Source organism: Myripristis murdjan, chromosome 3 (assembly GCF_902150065.1).
Source record: "Myripristis murdjan chromosome 3, fMyrMur1.1, whole genome shotgun sequence".
NCBI classification, from domain to species: domain Eukaryota; kingdom Metazoa; phylum Chordata; class Actinopteri; order Holocentriformes; family Holocentridae; genus Myripristis; species Myripristis murdjan.
The window spans coordinates 37,695,496-37,718,361 of record NC_043982.1 but is presented as its reverse complement, the minus strand read 5'-3'; the positions used below and the strand labels follow the sequence as shown (position 1 = coordinate 37,718,361).

At 42.5% G+C, this 22,866-nt stretch overlaps 1 protein-coding gene across 1 annotated transcript; it reads left to right on the top strand.

Annotated features, from left to right (window-relative positions):
• The first annotated feature begins 5,305 nt into the window (after nt 1–5,305).
• On the top strand, nt 5,306–22,646 carry kcnk2a (potassium channel, subfamily K, member 2a). The gene is made up of 9 exons (XM_030047298.1): nt 5,306–5,640; nt 7,905–8,011; nt 8,224–8,336; nt 9,874–9,964; nt 12,104–12,221; nt 14,591–14,748; nt 17,355–17,541; nt 18,831–18,970; nt 22,300–22,646. Coding segments are annotated over exons 1-9 (1,260 nt in total). The 5' UTR covers nt 5,306–5,639; the 3' UTR covers nt 22,645–22,646.
• Nucleotides 22,647–22,866: the final 220 nt, after the last annotated feature.

The following is a 22,866-nucleotide window of genomic DNA, read 5'->3' as shown; positions in this document are numbered from 1 at the left end:
TATTTATTGTACCATTTGGAGCTGCAATAAATAAGTGGACACTGGAGCCCTGCAGTGTGCAAGCTATTTGTATATTTATTTATTTATTTACTTGCTTGCTCTCAGCCTAGCACCCGCCCTCTGTGGAAGGATGAGTGCAGGCTCCCATCTTGATTGCTGTAAGAATAAATATTTGTTTATATAAATCCTTGACCAAGCTCCTGTATTTCCTTGGACTTCTGGTTTTACTGGATGGAGAGAATTTTTGGGTCTATTTCTGCTTCCCGAAGGAAAGTGTGAAGACAAATTGTTCATCTCTTGGAGGGAATATTCAATCACACTGTTGAGGAGATTTGTACAAATCACTGGGACAGCAAACACGCTCTTATTTTAGTTCAGACAGACAACTCAACGAGACTGACGAGAGGACGGTGGGTGGGATTTATTTGTTCCCTTGATTTTTCCCACGTCAGGGAACTTTCCTCCAGGGATTTTACTCTGCACAGAGGAGAAAGCCTGGGAACGAGCTTATTTTATACCTTTTAGTTAGCTAATCCTATCTCCGTGTAGGAATCCTATCTCATCACACTGTGTGCTATCTTATCTCAGGTTAGGAAATCCTTAATACTCAATCCAACACTGTCTATCAATTTTCATAATTCACACACAAATTGCCAATCATGTGGCAGGAATAGAGAAATCCGTCACAGGCGAGGAGGCACACACCACACCCAGGAAATAATGATAATGATTAGCATTCTGGTTTCTTTTGACTTTAATCAGAAGCAAAAAAAATAGCCTTTAAGTGTGCCACTATAATTACTTCATGTTACTTCTTCAATTGCGTGACAGAGCAGGTTGAGATATTTTTGCTCTGTCAGCCACTTCACTTTTAAAATCTGCTTATGCAGAGGAGAAAAAACTGTGTTTGTCAGTTGCACCACCAGGCCGCCCCTCCCTAAACACAGAGCGCTCGCTGTGTGTCGGGCCTCATGTTGCACTGGGGGCCTCAAGCTCAAATGCAGCTCATATCTGAGAGCGGTTGGCGTTCACTCACAAGACACACACACACACCAAGTCATTTACCAAACGCATCAACATCTGACCAATCCCTGCTCAGAGCCAGCAGGTCAACATTACTTTTGTTGAAAGACACAACGGTCTGGCTGCTAGATTCGAAAATATCTATTGTTGAAATATTTTGTTATTAATTGATGACCTGATTTATTTTTTTATTCCAGATGTTGTTTGTGTTATGGAGGGAAAGTGGACCCAAATGCAGAAGCCAAGGCAGGTTTCATCAAGAGTGCAAAACTATTTAATAACTAAAACTAAAAAACCAGGAGCACTGGGAGCACCACATGGCAGTAAAGACAATAACCAGACAAAGAACTGAACAGAAGCACAACTTAAATACACGAGGAGCTAAATAAGACCCACCTGAGGAAAGGACTGGAGGCACAAGACTGGAGAACACAGAGGATTAGCTGAGGGAAACACTGGGGAGGGAACAGACCAATCAGGGCTGATCCCACAGGCTCAGGGCAGGAATGGAAATGGGCAAAGCAAAATACACGGAAACACAAGGAAGCAACAGAACACATCACATGGCCGAAAACATACACCAACAAAGTCCAAAAACAAGAGGCGGCTTCTTGATAAAATCTGCTTAGGGCCCCAGTTTGGCCGGGGCCGCTCTGTGCTGCACCGCCGGGAGGGTCCCATGTCGCCTCTCCAGCGCCGGTCGCCAGCTGCTCAGCGACCAGCAGGATCGCAGCCCGGCCTGTTTCCACTAACGGGCATCTAATAATCAAATTTCAACACATCGCTCAGGTGTGCCATGTGACCACCATGGTTGCCAAACAGTTTCTGTCTCTGTCTCTGTTTCATGGCCCTGGTGTACGTGTCTGCCCACACAGAGCAGCAGGTGACACATTTAGTGAAAAGTCACACAAGTCGCATGCATACATAAACATGATATCGCAAGTAGAAGTACATAGGGAGCACTTTATGCATGCATAAACACACATATACATTTACCCACATGCACACCACACAAGCAAACATTAACTCACACACACACACACACACACACACACACACACAGAATCGCATCCATATGCATGTAAGTGAGCATGCATGCATAGCCACAGATTAATTAACACACGAAGGCGAGGACGTGAAGCCACACACACTCCCTCACTCACACGCAAAAAGATACACACAGAGGGTATCTATCTTTAGGCTGTGTAAATAGGCGTGCAATTAATGTTTAGACATATGAGTCATGAGGTGGAAACATGAACATTTAAAGTGCTATTAAATTCTCATTAGGGCTGGAGAGACAGAGAGGGGGGGGGCAAATAGAGAAAGGGTGGGAGGGAAGGAAGAGAGAGAGAGAGAGAGAGAGAGAGAGAGAGAGAGAGAGAGAGAGATGAATATTACTTTCCTGGAAATATGGAAATAAATGATAGATGAAACCAGAAATGAGCTGAAAGCACTAGACATTTACAGTAATTGTTTTTTCCCGCATAAAAAGTATATATATATGCAAACAAACTCAAATTTAAAAAAGCATACAAACTCCTGAATGAGTTTAGACATTGAGAAGAAGTATGGAGTTCACCCCTAGCAACCTGTAGAGTGAACCACATCTGTGTGACTGCTGACTCAGCAATAATACAACAATAATAATAATAATAATCTTCACAGGGTTCGATCACTTTGTGCTTAGACCCCTAGTAATAATCGGAACAAAAAGCTGCAGGTGGCAATGGGCAGGGGGTCAGAGCACGATAAGGAGCCTTCAACCACCACATGAACTTGAGAAGTTGAATTTGAATTTGAATTTGAAGGCATGTGGTTTTATAAGCTTGAAAGGAGCAATGTGTAAATGTAGTTGTGACAACACAGTGTTGGTTTTTCAGACATTGTCTCGATAGCATAGGCATTGTTTTTATTTAGTCTGATATAAACTGACAAACTATACTGAGAGCTCATCAAGCAAATTGTCATGAGACATTTTGAGCTATTGTTCTTTATGCACATTTTAAAGGATATTGCTTAAAAAATGTATTATTTACTACTCAGTATATGGTGATTTCAGCAAACATGGCTTACACGGTTGTGTTTTGCCCCAGGGGGGGAAATTTTGCCAGCACTTACAGCTCACCAGAAATGGGTCAAAATATACATTCAGTGGCCACTTTATTAGGTCCACCTGCACAATCTAATACAATCCAATACAACTGTTGTGCCATAAATTTACTTTTCTGGTACCTATAATGCTCAGCTTTTCTTTTTGTCACATAGATAGAGGTGTTCATTCGATTCTATGTTTGGCATTGAGCTCATAGTTAGTGCTGCTGTTGTACTGGGCTGCATTTTACTGACAGGTGTTTCCACTATTCTGTCCCCTCTCGTTGTATATAAACATGGCAGACAAAAAACTGGAAACACCTCTCAATATAATGTAGTCCAGTACAAGACCTCTACAATCTACAACCTCAATAATAAAGATAAAGTTAAACTGACACATTCTCCACAATGTCAACACAAACTGAACATTATAAACTTTCTTAAAAGGGAGAATTTATGGCAGAGCTGTTGACCTGAACTGCATTAGACTGGACAGGAGGAGCTGATGAAGTGGAAGAAAGAAAGAGAGAAAGGTCCAGCTCCTCTTCTTGTCCCTGCCTGCCCCCACTGTAAACTGTTTTCTACAACAAGGCACGTGTGTGTCGAGTGTGTTTGTGCTTGTGTCTGGTTCGTGTCTGTGTTTACTTCACTGCATCTCTGAGTTTGCAATTTGCATTTGCAATTGTGTTTGGATTTGGGTTTGTGTGTACTTACAAGCAATACTAAACAAAATAGGAAGTCTGGGTGAGTGAAATTATGTCCATGACAGCACCTTAATATCCTTGAGCAAATGAGATGTGTGATTATCTGGGATCGGGGCCCGTAACAGCCAGCTCTGCTCACTGGGCCAAGGGGAAGACTTGGCGCTTTAGTCAGGGTCAAACTTCTAAACAAGTAGATAATCATCCATGGCAGAAGTATCAGGCTGCAGCACAAACTCACTTGACGCACCACGGATTCATATTTGTTTCATTTTCCACTGGAAAACTGAGACGGTGTTGTCTTGTTTGTTCAAGAGTAACAAAACTTCCCTGCCAGCCCTCATGAGAAATGAGACAGTATCAGATTATTTGGTTCATGGTCATGATCATAGTGTAATGCACTGACCTGATGTGTGCACAAAACTTTCAGTGCAACATGCAGAGAAGAATAAAGCAAAACTCAACCCCAACATGTTAAGAAAATTTGTTTATGTTTGACTTTGATTACAGGAGAGGCTGGATAAACTCCAATACTTGAAAACTGGCAGCAGAACCAAGTACACCTCTCTTTCCAAAAAAAAAAACAAAACAAAAAAAAAAAAACAGAGGAAACTTCAGTCACAACTTTTAATTAATATGTAGTCAAAATAAATAAGATTATCATCATGTTTTATGTGGCTGGTGATTTGGTGCGGCACACTATCACAGAATTCACAGCCTTCTTGAACTTTGCTGCTTATGTTAATTTCCTTCATATTCAGTCTTTTGTCTTTTTTCCCCTTGCTCGCAGTCTGCAGGTGTTTGCCTCTGTCCCTTTCTCCACTCCATCTTCCTCTCTGTCCTTTGCTTCATCTCTCTCTCTCTCTCTCTCTCTCTCTCTGTCTCTGATGCTGTGAATGTTTGGCAGGCCTGTGTGGTTGTCCTGAACATGACGTGTTGTGTTTTCTATCTGAAGTAGGAGTCTCTGGTTTTTAGAAGAATTAATTAAGATCAAAAGTCTCTCTCCCTCCTCCCATCGCCTTCTCTCTCCCTCTTCCCTGTTTGCCTGACGTCCAGATCCCGGACATATGCAAAGTGCAAAGGTCGCCACGATTGGTATAATCACAGACGCCAAAACTGAATTCAGATTTTGTCCTAGGAACCCTCACCTGAGATTATTTTTGAAGGTGAGCAACACATTCCCTCATTGGGCTGGGCTCAATTGAATCACAGTCCAACAAAGGAAAAGAAAGACTTCAGCGCATTCAGAAAAATGGAGGCTCCTTTAATCCAGTCCACAAAGCTCTTCATCAGGGCGAGAGTGGATTTTACTGCGATATGAGCGGAGGACCCATTGAAACTATTTCAAGGACCCCTTCGAGGGTCTCTGGACCGCAGTTTGGGAACCCCAGCCCCTCCCTCTCGTCTCTCTCTCCATTCCCCACCCCTCTCCTCCTCTGGTGTTATCCTTGGCCCCATCACACCACCGGTGCGCTCAAAAGCGAGGGCGCAAACGGAGAGCAGCGGGTTTTACGCACCGGAGGAGCCACAGAGGGAGAGAGCTCTTCACCGTGCCATGTGGACATAACGAGCGTCTTCCTCGGTCCAGCGTCGGTGTCTGATCTGCGGTGAGAAGAGAAGAGAAGAGAAGAGAAGAGAAGAGAAGAGAAGAGAAGAGAAACGGGCCGGGGAGAGGAAGAGGAAGAGAGAGAAAGGCTGCTCGTCCTCTCGCCTCAGCACGGCAGAGAGGGAAAACGCAGAGGAGGAAAGATTCCTCTAAGCGCAGTGAGAGCGTCGGAAGAGAAGAGGAGAGCGGAGGGCATCGGATAGCCAAGAGGAAGGAGTGAGTACAGAGAGAGAGAGAGAGAGAGAGAGAGAGAGAGAGAGAGAGAGAGAGAGCAACATGGTGCAATATTGTTTTTTATTTCCTGCGATCTATAGATTCCCTCCAAACTTCATTGCAGGATTTCGACTATTTTTGCAAGGCGTTGGCGCTTTGAAAAGTGAATTTCGGAGTAACAAAGAAAGAGAGAGAGATAACCAGAGAAGGAGCTCGTGTTCATTATTTTGTGTTGATTTTGTTTTGGTGGTGATGCAGGTCGATTTTAATTGAACTGGAGGAGAGATGCTGCAGCAGGTCTGCTCACATCTGCCACATTTCTCCGTCTGTTTATCCTGCTGAGTGGTTCAGTGTAATAACTTTCGGCCCAACTCTACAAACTGTCTGAATTATTAATAAAAATAAAAAACACACACAGTTGACAGAGTCAGGCATGTTTTTCTGATGGGTCTGGCTGAGGCAGAGGTTCACTGGGCTGCAGCCAGCAGCCCCAGCTGGTCTATTTCAAAAAAGACATGAATAAATAAAATAACATCCAGCCTTGCCTATAGGACTTACTACACTTACAGCCCTGGTAAGGTGTGTGTGTGTGTGTGTGTGTGTGTGTGTGTGTGTGTGTGTGTGTGTGTGTGTGTGAGAGAGAGAGAGAGAGAGAGAGAGAGAAGGGGGGGTTATAGAGGTTTTACTCGCTGCATTATTGCCAATTTATAGGTTTGTTTTAGTCCTTTAAACATATCATTAATGTATCATCAAATAAATCATTCTGCTGAAATATTTTATTTCTAAGACACTTCGCAAAGTACCCTAAACTACTCAGTTAATCTGATTTCTCAAATGGTTTAAACTTGGTTAAGTAACTTCATTAGTTATGATAAACCCACCTTGACTCAGTCCCCTCACCATGTAATGTTCAGTATTGGGTTCATCTTTGTGAAATGACATTCGTGGAAGGCACAGCAGGTGGTCGTAGTTACAGGACCAGATGTTGTGGCCCCTGATTGATTTCCCTGATCAGCTCTGTGCTGAAGGAGGAAACAAGCAGACGAGTGCGAGGAGGATTTCAGAGTTGGGAGACAGATGAGCTGCGGGTTGTACCAGAGGCAGTGCTGCGTGTTAAAGAAAAATATGTCTCACTGCACATGCATCATTCTTAAAGTCAGCTGCTTTTGACTGTGCACAGGACTGTCATGATGTTTAATTGTGGATTAGATTATTTTAATTTAGAAATCTTGTTGGGAAAAATATAATTTGAAGAAAGTAAATAGTGCTTTGCCTGAACAGTTTTGAGGCTTTCGTTGTGAAAAGTGGGAGATGAAGATGATGATAAACATCTCATATCTCTTCTCATTTAAATTACCATTTCTTCTCCTCTTCTCTTCTCTTCTCTTCTCTCCTCTTCTCTCCTCTCCTCTTCTCTTCTCTTCTCTTCTCTTCTCTTCTCTTCTCTTCTCCTCTCTTCCATTCTCTTCTCTTCCTTTCTTTCTCTTCTCTTCTCTTCTCTTCCCCTCCTTCTCTTCTCTTCTCTTCTCTTCCCCTCCTTCTCTTCTCTTCTCTTCTCTTCCCTTCTTTCTCCTCTTCTCTCTTCTCTTCTTTTCTCTTCTCTGTCTGAAGGGAGTGATTCTCTGCTCTCCAGATTAGGCTCCGCCCCCTGCTCCTCCCACATCCCCTCCTCTTCGCCACTCCTCTGTACTCCCTCACCCCTCCATCAGTCCCTTTCACACACATTCACACACACACACACACACTCCCATCGTATCTATCCCCTGACATTTACACTGCGCTCTCTCTCTCTCTCTCTCTCTCTCTCTCTCTCTCTCTCTGTCCTCCTCCTCTCACCGTGGCTTTTATTCTCGGTTCCCACCGTTGCAGCATAAATTGGTAAAAAGGAGACCGAGCACTAAATGCTGATGTGTGTGATTCATGCTTTTCCCGGCGTCGGGTTTAAAAGGCTGCGTGCTTCTCGATGATTTATTGATAAGGGCTTCTAAAATTAACAGCTAAATGTGTTTGACTGGTGCATGCAGAGACAGGGAGAGCAGACAAGCGAGTGTGGGAAAATTGTTGAAATGCCACTCACCTGCAAATGCCACCGTCATCACCATGTTATGTGGGAACGTCAAATTATTATTGCTTTTAACTTTGCTGGGTAGTTTGAAGGAGCGATGGAAGACTGAGGGATGGCCAGGCTCTCTGTCCACATGTTTTTGAGTCTCTTATGCCAACACTCAGTCAACAATTAAATAATTTTTTCTGTTCTGCTTTGGCAGTGGCAGCTCCTGACTTATTGGACCCCAAATCCGCCACCCACAACACCAAGCCCCGCCTCTCCTTCTCCACAAAGCCAATCACCCTCAATCCCCGCGAGGAGAGCGAGGTGAGAGAGCAGAGAAGGAGGTCCAGACTTTTGAATTTCTTTCAAACTGAAAGTACTTTGCTGGAGAAAATAGTCTTTGCCTTCGTCCTTCAGCTGTTCTGTGAAGGCTTACTGCCAGACACAGCTGTGTCAGGACACCAGTGCTGTGTCATTAGCGACAGTTTTCTTGATGGATTTATTGATTGGTTGATTGATCAGTTGAAGTTTTGTAGGTGGTTGCCACGGTGATGAAGTGGAAAACAGTGTCAGCCATCTTTCTTCTGGTGGTTCTGTACCTGGTGATGGGAGCAGCTGTCTTTAGATCCCTGGAACAGCCGCACGAGAGGTAGGCAACCCTCCGCCTGCGTCTGAATCCATCCATCCACACGGCTCAGGTCATCAGAGATAAAAAAAAATCAATTAAACACCTCAAGAATCTTTTTTTCAAGGAGGTCCTGCGACACAGAAACAGCTGGCGATCACACAAACACATCAACAACTACAGTTACAGTGCAGATCTCTGCCGTGCATGTCTCCTCTTCTCTGGTGCTCGGACTTTGGTGACAAACCACCCTGTTTTTGTCCAACTGGGAGAAGGGAAAATACAGAGCCACTGCTTGTGTATCTTCTCTTTTCAGGTGCTCTGACATGGGTTAAAAACCAGCTGAGGAATTAGCACTAACCTGCAGTATAAAACAGGTTTTTCAAAGGTTTTGAATCACTGCAATCACAAGAGGTCCTTGATCATGCAGTCATAACTGCGCACAAAAAAATGTAGTTGATAAGCAAGGTAAGAGCATGAAATACAATGAAACAGACACGTAGCTACACTGACAATCACCTAACTCAGTTTAAAGTGAATGTGCATTGATTTGAGATTTGATCAGTAATTGTTGAAGCTTTGCACTGGGCTCAGGAAGAAGCTTCTCCTAAAACAAAAAGTAGAGCGTTTGTTAGAGTCAGTGGTGAACAAAGTACATTACTTGAGTCAAAGTACAGATACTCCTGGTCAAATATAACTCCAGTACAAGTGAAAGCTGCTCAGTCGAATTTTTACTTGAGTTAAAGTACCGGAGCACTTGCTTTTAAAAGTGCTGCAGTATTCAAAAGTACATTTTCTTTATAAATATCAACGCATTGCTGTGTTGTTTTCACAGTGCATTTAAATTGCAACTCTCTGAAACCGCCTGATGGATGCACTGATTTGCTTGTAGAACCACAATGCTGCACAAATGTACTTACCACTGCCGGGTTAGTCGTTTGCACTTTGAGAGCAAAATGGAACGGATTCATTTTACTTTGAAAGTGGATATCTTGCTTGTGCCAGATGATGTATTTCTGCTTTTACATCAAACCCAGTTGAGAGCCGGTGCTGGGAGGAGCACAGCATGCAGCCAATTGCCTGACTTCAGTGTTTAAAGCTTAAAAGTAACAAGTAACAACAACCTTCATAAAAGAACAACACACAAGGTTACAAGCATAATAACATCAAGCATGACAAAAACAGACATGGGGCAACAGATAAATAGCACAAAATCCAGCTTAGGAACAGCAATTGAATCTTGAAATCCTGACAAAATCATGAAGCTGAAGTGTGTTTTGAAGGTTGTTTTGTGACCAGGGTGCAAACTGGAGAAAGCTGTTTGACCGAGTCCTAAGCAAATCCTGTGTACATGATAGAGCGGAGACCATAACAGCTGTTGGTGATTACACGAGTAAGAAGGGAGTTTACCCACTATGCCTTTGTAAATGAAAGTATAATAATGCTGCTGTCTCATTAGGCTTGATGATGGCCAGGAGACCAGATCATAAAGTACACAGTGGTGTGTTTGAGATAATGAGTTGGAAATAAAACGTGCACACTCTCTGATTTCTCTCCCCAGTGCCCAGCGTTTGGCCATCCTGTCTCAGAAGCTGGAGTTTCTGTCCAGGCACTCCTGTGTCAACCAAAGCCAGCTGGAGGAGCTCGTCAAGGTGAGGCCGGTGTCTGTCTGCCATCAAACTGTACCTGGGTCCCCAAATGGCTCATGGGCCTCCTTCCTGATGGGCTGTCCACTGTAAATGTTTTGATAATCCTGTCATTAATCCAGAGAGTGAGGGCAGTCAGGTATAACCTCTGCAGTCTTTACTTTCAGCTCATCTTAACTCTCAAATCCCAGAAAATCCTGCCCCTCCTGCTTGTGGCTGTCCAGTCCATATCTCTGTCCCGCAGACACTCAGTGGAGACGAGCTCCAGTTTTCAGTCAGGGCGCCGCACACCGCCGGCAGCAGCAGCTCAGTAAAGTCTCCGTTTCTGGTGGGTGTTGGCTGTCAAGTCAAATCACCAGAGGTTTGTCGTAAAGGATCGGGTTTAAAATATCTCAGATCTTAGCAAAATTACAAAAATCTTTTCTCTCTAAAGCGTGAGTGTTCCTGTGAATCTCTATCGTGAATATATACACCACATCACAGCGGTGCAAAGAGTCCTACAAACTGCTGCTCCCGTAGAAGTACTGTGACTTTGCTGATATTTTACTGCAGTAGAAGTACTGCAGTAAAATCTGTACTACCTTTTCTGTCAGTTGAGTCTAAATGGTCCTCGCTGCAGTTTTTCATCGTGCGGCTTTTATTTTGAAGTTTGGAAATGAGAAAAAGTAGCACCAACAAAGGGGAAAAAGATTCCTCTTCTTATCTTTGCTGAGTGAGCTTTTATTGTGAAAAGTTCCACAATCTATCATTGATCATTTGTTCTCTGTAATGGATCTGATCCAAAATGTAGTCAAGTGCAACACTCAAGAGAAAATGTACCTAAGTAAAAGTAAATTTACTGGCTTTAAAAATGATTTAAATAAAATATAAATACACAAAAAGCTGCTCAGTCACATCAACATGAGTACATTTAATTAGTTTCTTCCACATTTGCCGTGTCTTCGCTTTTTTCTTTTCTTTTCTCTGTCATCTGTCCACTGGTCTCTTCATTCAGCCGGTGTGTGTGTGTGTGTGTGTATGTGTGTGTCTGTGTGTGAGAGAGAGGAGCTTCAGCACCATGGACAGCTCCCCCACTCCACTGCACAGTCAGGGGAGGAAGAGCCTTTTTTTTTTTTTTTTTTTTTAACCCTTAAAAAGTGTGTTTCACACAAAAAAAAGTGTGTTTGGGCTTCATCAGTCACACTTCTGAAGCAGAAATCTCCTCATTTTTATATTTTGTCACATTCACAAGTTTTTAGTTTTCTAGTTTTAGTCATTGTGGAAGCTTCAAATGTTAAAAAGGCCCAAATACTTTTACAGCTGCAGTTCGCATTACAGTTCACATTTGGCAGACGCTTTCAGCCAAAGCAACATACATATGAGATTTTTATACACCAACAAGCAAAGATCAAGATCAAGATCTGTTAACCCCGTAAAGGCCACACGCTGGAATGTGTTGAATGAACTGTCCTCACCAGTAACTTCGAATTTGGCAAAACAAATGTTGCAGCTCAGGTCACATCACATAAGCATCTAAATAAGAACTTTTGTTTGTTTGTTTGTTTTTCAAAGTTGCTGGACATGATAATGGAGATAAGAGCATTTTCTATTAATCACCCATAAGCCTCTTGATCATATATTGTATATTCATATTGGTAATTGGTATGCGAATCGATATAATCTGCAGATGATTAGAATCAGAATACATTTTTCATACATCCAGCAGTTGGCTTGGATTTGGTGCTGGCATAGACAGCACATTTTAAAAACCTTTTGTGAAAATGCTAAGCGAGAATAAATAAATAACAATAAATACACATCCAGTGAAAGTACACCTCAGGATGTTGATCTACAATAAAGCAAAATCTTTTAATTTTGAATGAATTTACTCTTTTTTCTGTCTGGTGAAGAAGATCAAAAACATGTTTTGAAACACAGTTGCAGTGATGATGCCTTTTATGATTGAAAGAAATGAAATTTTATAGAGATGTTTATGTTTGTGGCTCCTTCCACACCTGCAGTATACTCATCAAAAACCCTTAAAATGTGTTTTAATGTCATTCTGCAGTTATGCCTTTGTAAAAGATGGTTACAAAGATGTTTTTTTTCTCATTTGACTTGTGAAAAAATCTTTCTCGTTCCCTCTCTCTCTCTCTCTCTCTCCAGCAAGTCGTGTCTGCCATTCGTTCAGGAGTGAACCCTGCAGGGACCCTGAACAACCACAGCAGCCTCTGGGACTTGAGCTCTGCCTTCTTCTTTGCCGGGACGGTTATCACAACCATCGGTAAGACAGCAGACAGTGACACCTTGGACTCTGTTTTCTCCTTAAAGTTCCCCCCAAGTAGCTTCAAAGTTAGAAAAAAAGACATTATACTGATGTTTTCAAAGCCAAATGCCATCGTTATATGGCTGCATCATTACATCAAACAAAAAATATCTGGATTTCTTCCGCATCATTTTACACAGTTTTCCCTGTAACTCAGCAGGACATAATTTGTCATCTTTGGAAACCTTGGCTCCGCCACTAAAATTTGAAATAAAGTTCTGTTAGTTTGAACAAAGCTGGTTTATGCAGCGTGGTGACAAACCCTCCAACCAGAGGCGAAGAGGTTGGAGACATCCCAGATTTTCTAATGTGGACGGGACAGGTGGGGGTTTGTCTCGTGCGTCTTCACCCTGAGACGTCAGAGAATGAGTACAAATCATGAATCAGGCCTCCTTGCGAATTGAACACCACCAGGGGTGTGTGTATTCACTGTATGCATGTGCATGTGTGTGTGTGTGTGTGTGTGTTATTGTGTAACGAATGAGCGAATGCTGCGACGGGTCAGTTGTGTAACATGACTTATCGCTGGAGGTGGTGGAAGAGCTGCTTTTGTTTTTCATTCTATAGCTGCTTCCTGTGTGCTATCCTGCTGTATGTGTGTGTGTGTGTGTGTGTGTGTGTGTGTGTACAGGATGGGGAGGCAGAGACAGGGAGGGTGAGGGAAAGTGCAGTGAAAGAGGGATTAAAGAGTGAGAGAAGAGGAGAGAGAGAGCAAACTCTGTAAGGAGGTGACAACAGGCTGTCCAGTCACAATCTCTCCTCCTCTCTCCTCTTCCCTTTTTCCACTCCTCTCCTTCCCTCTTGCCCCCTCCCATCTTTCTATATTGAGTCTCAGTCGTCCATCATCTCTCTCTCTCTCTCTCTCTCTCTTTCTGTAACATTATTCCAGTAAGTCAACAGAGACTGTCTCACAATCTTATCCTATGTTTGTGTCATACCAATCATTTTAAAGAATGAATAAAATGAAAACATAATGCAGCATAGCACTTTGACAACAATGCATCCCATTAATATCAAGTATAATGGTTGATGTCCATACGGGTATAATGAATTAAGTCACACAGGTACACACATATCAAGACACACACTCATGCAGGTATTCACAAATCCTATCATTAACAAAAAGTATACACAATCATGCGATATGACTTATACTTTCCAAGACAGGACAGATAAAAGAAAATAAGCACAAACAATTAGAGGAAAGAACAGGCGGTGCTCATAAGTGGCCTTTGGACTTGGAAAATATTGGTTGGACTCGGCTTAAATAAGCAGGCAGTCCATATGGAAAATATTGACTGGTTAGGAGAAATAATTTCATGCTCGTTTGAACTGCTGTGGACACAAACTCAGGAAATGTAAAGGCAGAGAAGTCCATGTTTTGGACCTTTAGTTAAATACGTTCACACACACTCACACACACTGAAGGATAGCAAAGCTAAAGTCAAGACCAACACGGTTTTGTTGTAAAGGTGCACTGCAAAATTAATGAGGGTAAAATCTCAGCCACGATGATGCAAACATGTTTTCACTTTTCATTTCATTTTCATTTCACGTTGGCTGCGTCTGTCGTGCCCTTGGGGAAATTTGCCTTGGGCTCACATTGCAGGTGTACATACACACTCAACATAACATTATCATCCACCCAGACATTCACAAGTATAGATAAATGTGTGGTGAAAATAATCTCATACTTGATCTTGGTTAAAACCAACCAAACAAGCCATTCAACACAGAAAACAAAAACTGTCAAAGCAAACTGTAAACAAACAAATAAACAAATAGCTTTTTTACTCCATTACAGCCAAAAAGTCATTGGTAGGTGCAGCAGATATGACATCAACATTTCTAAATCTGCAGAAACTCAGGACAACAGACGTTCAGTCTCTCCGCCTTCAGCCGCCTCGCCGTCACCCAGCTTCAGTTTTCAGGAGGTCAAACTCCGCCTGTCGCCTCTCCAGCCTCCCTGCCCGGATCCTGATGACCTCATCCTTCTCTCCCTTCTTTCCCTTCTTTCTTTCTCCCTTCTCTTTGTCCCTCGCTCGCTCTGCTCTCTCCTCACGTCTTCAGACTGGAGCCAAATTTAAACCACCAGACAGAGGCGGGACGTGATGAGCTGTCCACATGTGACAGAAAGAAAGAAAGAAAGAAAGAAAGAAAGAAAGAAAGAATACATGACAAAAAGCAGCAATATAGGAGGGAAACACTTCACATACAGGACTGATGTACTTACTTTCATCTCTCTCTCTCTCTCTCTCTCTCTCTCTCTCTCTCTCTCTCTCTCTCTCTCTCTCTCTCTCTCTCTCCCTCTCTCTCTCTCTCTCCAGGTTTTGGGAACATCTCTCCCCACACAGAAGGCGGGAGGATCTTCTGTATTGTTTATGCGTTGCTAGGGATACCGCTCTTTGGCTTCCTATTGGCCGGTGTGGGAGATCAGCTTGGCACCATATTTGGCAAGGGCATCGCCAGAGTGGAGATGTTTGTGGTGAGTTTGGAAATACATACACACACACACACACACACACACACACACACACACACACACACACACGACACACAGTTTGCAGCACGAACCTGTGGCAACCTAAAAAGCTCAGTTGAAAGCCATAAATTACATCTTTGCCCCTACAGGAGACCTTGGGGTTTGGATTAGGACTTTTTTTTTTTAAGCTGCTCAGCCTTAAACTGCTCATGACTGACACTTTTGACCAAACGCTGAACTCAGTTTGTATTTCTATATTTCTACATTTCTGTATTTCTGTATTGTATGTTTCTGTATGTATACACTGCTGCTCATATTACAAAAGGACTCAAAATTTCTCTTACTTTTGAAAATTGCCCTGTAACATTTATTGGTTTATTATGATCGACCCACGGCCTATTTCAGGTGTTTAGCGTTCTTAAAACATAGAAGAGTATAAACGGAAACAGAGTGAACCTGTAGATCTCATGATGAGTTTGCTCCGTTTGCGTCCTGGAGTTGAGAAAGTTCCTCTCGCCTCTTTGTGAAAAACGTCTCTGCCGTTCAGAAACTAGACGAGCAGACTTCAGACTCTGGAGCGGCCGTGTAATTTAGAAAGCTTCGCTCCTTCTGAGGAGACCCGAGGGACTCCGCACGTAATACTGTGATTACGGCTTGGGGGAGAGGACAAAAGTTCACTGCATGTGTGTGTGTGTGTGTGTGTGTGTGTGTGTGTGTAAACTTTAATTACTGCTCTGTGAGAAGGGTGCGTGACTGTGGAATTATCCTCAGTGAAGACTGTAAAATGTCTACTCTTTATTATTATTGCACACAGAGGAAACTGTGCAGAGGAGTGCTATTACTGCTTATTACTGCCTAGACTCAGCTGTGTGTGTGTGTGTGTGTGTGTGTGTGTGTGTGTGATGACATTAATGCCTACAATGTTTGCCTTTCTTCCACCGTATTGGAAAAAAAAACAACTTATTGTGCTGCATCAGTAATTGTACTTTCTCCACATTTGAACTGGACGCGCTCCATCGTTACACCTCACATGCTCCCTCAGCTCGCGGGCTGACGTGCCAGCATTCAATACAGTAAAGCTTTCCTCAGCATCTCTAAACCTCCAAGTGCAAAGAAAATTTGGGAAAAGTTCAGACTGTGCTTCACATAAAGTCCGAGTACGGTGCCGAGTCTGCAGGTCTGTCTGCAGCGAGGCTGTTTATTCGAGCGCTGGACAGTGTTCACAAAATCAAATGTCCCAGTAGTTTTGAACAAATGTCTCCATATCAATGTGACAACACTTTTTTGGGGGGGGCGGATGTTGTGCTTTAAGAAGATATTTACATGAGGACATTTTGAGAAATTCGCTTGTATGTCAGGGATACTCAGCTTGCTTTTGCAAAATGACAGGCAGCCAGGGGCCAGTTAATAAATGAACATTAATAATATTTATTCTATAAAATGAATACATTTTAGAAGGCCCATAACTCATCCTTCCTTGAAATTCTGTATTGTCAAGTTAACCGACTTATAAACTGAACTTATGAGCTAAATTAACTTGGTACAAGGACAGACAGTTGGCCTGTATGGCAGATAAATCACATGTTTTACTGCATTTAACAGCTGCATTTTATTTTGAAATGGCTTGGGCTACATTTGAAAGCATTTAAGTCACTCAAATGTTGGAATTATTCATAAACAAAAACCATAGTTTAGTTTATTATTCTACTATGATTGCACACAGTTGTACAAAAAAAGAATGCAAAACACGAAAGGTGTACAAAATTCTTGCAAAGCATCGAGACTGGGAAGAGAAAACAAAAGAAATGTGCAAGACGAGCCAAGAAAACCCATTAGGGCTTGTCAGGTGGCCCCGCTGAAATGAGACATACAACATAAAAGCAAATACAAACAAATACTTGAAAAATCTAAGGGAAAACACAGTAACTAAGGTGTTACAGGTATCCAGAAAAGATGACTATATTATATATATTATAAGCACAGTGAATATATAATTATTACCGTGAGAGTAGTTCTGATGTTGCATTGCTTAATTGGTCCAAAAAAAAAAAAGTACAGTCAGCTTCTTAAACCAGTTTAAATGTCATAAACATAAATTGCTCCTACCAGGGACAAAATGAAAAGCAGATTTAAGCTTTTAGTGTGAAATACGCATTTACGGGACCAGAATTATCCTCATTCCTGCAGAGCGTCTGCAGCCCTCACAGCGGCCCTGCACCAGGCAGGTGTACTTGGACTTTTCGAAGAAATCAGGTGTCACCTTCTCTGCTCGCTGTGCAGATCACTGAGAGGCTGATATGCAACGTCCCAAGGAAGCACCCTGATGAACATTTACTCACTGATATAAAATGTGGGTGGGCCACTCAGCACCTTATGGGGCCTGGATTTGGCCCGTGGGTCGTAGGTTGAGAATCACTGCTGTTGGTTAATGTGGATTTGACAGTGGAGCAGGTGGAGGTTTTCACTCTTCATCTCACTGATGCTGAAGCAGTCAGATAAGTTCAGCACTTCAGCAACTTTAAGACCAAGACCTCGTCTGGGCTCCAGCCCTCATGGTGTGTGTGTGTGTGTGTGTGTGTGTGTGTGTGTGTGTGTCTCTGTCCCGGCAGCAGTGGGACATCAGCCAGACGAAGATCCGGGTCATCTCCACGCTGCTCTTCGTGCTGTTCGGCTGCCTGCTGTTCGTGGCGCTCCCGGCCGCCATCTTTAAACACATCGAGGGCTGGTCCGCGCTGGAGTCGCTCTACTTTGTGGTCATCACCCTGACCACCATAGGCTTCGGAGACTTTGTAGCAGGTAGAGCAGCACCAGCAACACACACACACACACACACAATCATGCATTGGCTTGTATTTCAACCACTTACAGTTGTCTATAGCAGGGCTTCTCTTGTTTTTGTTTTTGTTTTGTTTTTGTTTTTTTTGACCCAGGTTGATGCTGTTCAAGGAGGCACGGTGGCTTTTTACAATTTTAAAAATCATAGGCAGTAACTTGGGATGGCCTGTTTCTGTTGTGGATATTGACTTGTTTTTGTCTTATTTTATTGCAAGGGCTTTTATTGTTGCAGTTACTAAAAAATGTTTTTAGTGATTCAAATTGGAATTTATATGAGTTTTTTTTTTTTGTTGTTGTTGTTTTTTTTAACTTTTAGGGACAATTGTGATTTTATGACCTCCTAGCATTTCGATTCATAAGAAAAAGTGGTATTTGTGTCAGCAATAGATTAATTAAAAGAGCTTATGAGAAATATTTTTTTTATGGGTCCTGAGACGTTATAATGATCAACTGGTGGAAAAGGTTGAGAGCCCCTGATCTACAATGAGAAAAACTTCATCAAATATTTTTATTTTTGTAGATGAATGAGATTACTTGTGAGACCTAAAAAATAGATTTGGTATTTTTCAACCCAGGCCAAATTAAAATATTGACATCCATCATTTATTCCGTCATGTACTGTAGATAGCACAAACTCAAAACAATCCAACCGGTCAGTGTCCAACCTGCGACAACAAGGCATTCATGTCATCAGCTCGGGATTAAAAAATACTCACAAGAAGTAAAAACTGAGCGCTCCTTCACAAGGGAATACCAAAGAAAAGAAGATAAGCATATTTTTCCTGAGTTGACACCGTGCAGCATTAGTGTTGGTGTATACACTGCAATGTATTTTCCTAAAAGCTAAATCTCACCTGTTAGAAAGCACTGTGTCCTTTTTTTTTTTTTTTTTTTTTTTTTTTGGCATGGCCAATTTCCAGACACATTTCTGCCGCGTGTGTCTGTGCTGGGCTGTGCTGTTTTCACAAAGGGCGTTTATAATGGATTCAAGGCCAAAACACTGCAACAAGACACTGCAGCAGAGCGATAAGCAGAGAGGTCGTGCTGCTATGCACGGCGATAAATGAAGGGTATCGACATTTTAATTTAGTTTGGGTTGAAAAATACTGAACCTCTCCTTGGATCTTCCAGTTTCTTGTCAGTGACTCTGATCGGCTGCGTCTGAGCTGAACAGGTGGAGCTGCTTCCAGGGTTTGGACAGGCTCAGTCGTTTTCTCACACACTCTCTCTCTCTCTCTCTGTGTCTGCAGGTGGTTCAGATATTGAGTATTTAGACTACTATAAGCCAGTTGTATGGTTCTGGATTCTGGTGGGCCTGGCCTACTTTGCTGCGATCCTCAGCATGATCGGGGACTGGCTGCGGGTCATCTCCAAGAGGACCAAAGAGGAGGTACAGGACCTCTGCTGCTGCTCACTTACTTATCCAGACATTGTTTGTTTGGTTGGTTGTTTTCTTTTCTATGTCTTTCTTTTCCTTTTCTTTTTTTGTCTTTGGGTGTCTTTCTCCCTATTTGCATGTGTTTTGTCTGTCTGTGTTCATTTCTGTCCCGCTGTTACTAATTATTGGACATCAAGGTAATTATCTGAACCTTTTTCACAGCCAAAAAGGCACATATACGTTCCCAAACAGTAAAAAGTACAAGTATAAATGTTTCCTCAAAATGTTAAGATGCAATATCAGGACACAGTATTTATTAGGCCAAATACGGTGAGTGAATGAATGAATAAATATATAAATAAATGCCTAAATAAGGAAATAATTTAGGTAAAAAAAAAAAAAAAAAGGGTAACACTTTACAATAAGAGTACAACAATTAACGTTAGTTAACATTAGTTAATGCCGTAATTGTTAATTAACTGTTAGTTAATGATTATTATGGCATTTACTAATGTTAATAATATCTACAATAACCCTTAAATAACATATAAATTAATACCTTAGCATGAACAGCATTAGTACATGATTCTTAGACACATTAGTTAACGGTTGGTTCACCGTTACTTAATGTTTATTACTTGTTACTTAATGTTTATTACGGCATTAACTAACGTTAATTGTTGTACTCTTATTGTAAAGTGTTACCAAAAAATTAATCAAAAAAATGTAATTTGTAAGCTATGGTTGAGAATAGCCATGAAGTGAAACAAGTTTTGTAGATTTGTAGATATGAAAAATAGGTGATAAAATTATCCTTTCAATATTGTAGTTATAATATAGGAACAGGACGGGCCTCTATAAGGTACAAACTACAAGGGGATGAATAAATCCCCAATGTCAAGAGTACACAAGCTGCACCTTAGAGTGTCCTGCCCCAGTGACAAGCAATTATGTGCTTTATTTTCTGAAAGTGTGTGTGTGTGTCTCTCTCTCTTTGTAAGTTGTAATACACACACACACACACACACACACACAGCTCAGTTACTGTGCCTTGTCCCCACCTGGACGTTTGCCCTGTGGTTAACTTCATTTCAATGATAAGACTGTTTTCTAATCCAATCAGCCGTCCTCCATCCAAACAAATCAACACAGTCCCAGACTATTTCTGTGAGCCTTTCCAGGGAGAGAGAGAGAGAGAGAGAGAGAGAGAGAGAGAGAGAGAGGACAAAGACAAGGAGAAGGAGATAGTCGTTTCGACAGTGTGAGATAATGTCCTTATCTGCAGATTTATATAGAATTGCCTGTACGCCGAACATAACATCGGTTCTGTAATCACATGCAGGAGAGGAGGGACGGGTCGCAGCGTAAACCTGGTGTTCCCCTGCAGAACGACAGTCAGTCTGCAGCGTTTTCATAGTGTTTCTTTGTTGTTTCAGTCACTATAATTTAAATAATGAGTGAGTGTCGGCGAATATTTTGACTATGAGCTCCAGTTTCCACTCTTATATCCTAGTATGGACAGAGTGGAGTATATTTGTGTGTTAATCAAAGATCTCATACGATTGTTGTGCACAAATGTTAAGCGGGGAGGCTTGTGTGTGTGTGTGTGTGTGTGAGTGTGTGTGTGTGCAGAGGAAGTAGAGGAAGTAGCACCATGCTCTCCATAAACTTCAGATATCAGTTATGTTGATTGCGCTGATGTTGTGTTTGTAATGTTGCTGCTAAAAATACTGCTGTGGGTGTCTCTAATGGATGAAGACGCAGGAAATCGTGTCTTCTCATGTTCGCCGCGAAAACCTTTTTTGGTAATGAGAGAGCTAATGGCTCTGTGGCCTGATGTGTGGTCGTATGTGGACGGACTCGCCCCATCGAGGCAAAGCACTAAACGCTATTTTGGTCCATTTCCATCCGTGCACTTTGACAGCATCACAGAGTAGAAGCACTGACAACAAACAAACAAACAAAAACAGCTATAAAATGTGGAAAAGCGGGAAAAAATCGCATGCACTCTGAGGTAAAGTAAAGCCCCTCGTGACTCTGTTCACTTCGAATTCTGTGTTCATCTGAAGACTCAAACTGTGAAGTGTTTGATTCATTTACACACACACACACACACACGCGCACACACACTGAACTGAACCAGCTTTCAGAAACCACAACTGTATTTGTGTCTACTTTTTTTTCTACTCAAAATGTAATTTGAAAAAAAAAAGACATTCAAGAGAAATGACAGCCCTTTGTTGGTTTTCTCCATGAACTCTCTCCAGTGTTTGTGTGTGTCTCTGTGTGTGTGTGTGTGTGTGTGTGTGTGTGTGTGTGCGTGCTTGTGTCATATTTTCAGTGGCTGATTAATATTCTGTGCAGGCCTATCTAGTTGCAGCTACAAGGTTTTAATGTAATTGAGTGGACTTCCTGGTTAGTAACATTGCTGTATAGGCAGGGAGAGCGTCTCTCTCTCTCTCTCACACACACACACACACACACATACGCACACACTCCTACTCTCTCTATTTGTCATGGTTGTTATTGATGGCTCTTAAGCTGTTTTTCTTAGGTTTTCATTTTTCATTGGGGTTTTCATTCATTCATTCATTTCATTTTCTTTCTTCACAAAAACACAAACGTGCTTCTTATTGCATTGAAACATGTTTTCTTTTCTTTGTTTCTCTGGATCAGCTCATGTTGCCTTTATGTTGTCACAGCAGTTTGATCAGGCCGAGTGATTTGACTGGACCAGAGGCGCTGATATTCACTCCAACAGCACTCCGACACTTTCCTATTTACTATTCTGTCTCTGTACAACACAAAGACAGACACGTATCCAAAGACAGCAGTGGAGTTAAATTATGACCGGTCGTCAGAAGAAGAGAAGGGAGAGGAAAGAAGCCTGGATATGGCCGCCTCGCTGCTTTCTGCTTTTTTGTTTTGTTTGTTGTTTGTTTTTTGGCTTTCTTTGGGCGCTGCCCCCCAGAGCTGTGGTTGTGGTTATGATGAGTTTTAGGAAGCCCTGCTTTACAGGCAACAAGAGCACCATGAGCAGATAGTGCGGTGGAAACCTCCAGGCAGGCTGGCTTGTGGTTAGAAAATGTTCATGTTCATTTCAGCTGGGAGCTTGAAGTGTGGCTAAACTGGAGCCGAAAATTTATTAAATATCTCAAAATCTGTTGTCGCTTCTTGCCGTTAACCGATAAATGTTTGTTTTTTTTTGTGATATTGATTAATTTGCCATTTAGTTGATGCTCTTGTCCAAAGCATCTATTTTTTGTCTTTCTTGCTCTTTCCACTCACCTCACCTCTCCATTTCTCTCTCTCTCCCTCTCTCTCTCTCTCTCTCCTTGCAGGTGGGAGAGATCCGAGCCCACGCTGCGGAGTGGACGGCCAACGTCTCGGCAGAGTTCAAGGAAACGCGCCGCCGCGTCAGCGTGGAAATCTACGACAAGTTCCAGCGCGCCGCGTCAATCAAGCGCAAGCTGTCCTCTGAGCTGGGATTAAGCCCCGCCTCCGAGCTCACCCTGCCCAAGAAGACCGTCTCCGTCAACTTCAACGAAGAGCAGGAGAGGGAGAGGGGTGAGAAGGAGGCGGGGCTGCACGGACTCACCACGCCCCTGGCCAAAAACGGCGGTTTGTTCCTGAATGGTTTGGACCCGGAGAGAGGAGACATCTCCATCATAGAGCACCTCAAGTAGGAAGACGATGTCCTCTCACGATCTCTCCAAGGTCTCTCCATTTTCCAAGGGAACGCTTGCAGACCATCGTTTGACACATCAGTGCTGAGATCAGATTCGACCAACTGAGCTGCTTTTCCTCGCACACATTAAGTGATAATGATAATGAGATGCTTTACTTTGTCCCCTCGAGTCCCCGGGAGCCAGTGTCTCGCTCAGGGACACTTCGGTGGATATGGGAGT

Excerpts from the sequence above, each read along its gene's own strand:
- kcnk2a (XM_030047298.1), top strand. Across the intron at positions 8,012-8,223 it reads ATCCCCGCGAGGAGAGCGAG|GTGGTTGCCACGGTGATGAA; the intron begins GTGAGAGAGCAG and ends GAAGTTTTGTAG. Across the intron at positions 9,965-12,103 it reads AGCTGGAGGAGCTCGTCAAG|CAAGTCGTGTCTGCCATTCG; the intron begins GTGAGGCCGGTG and ends CTCTCTCTCCAG.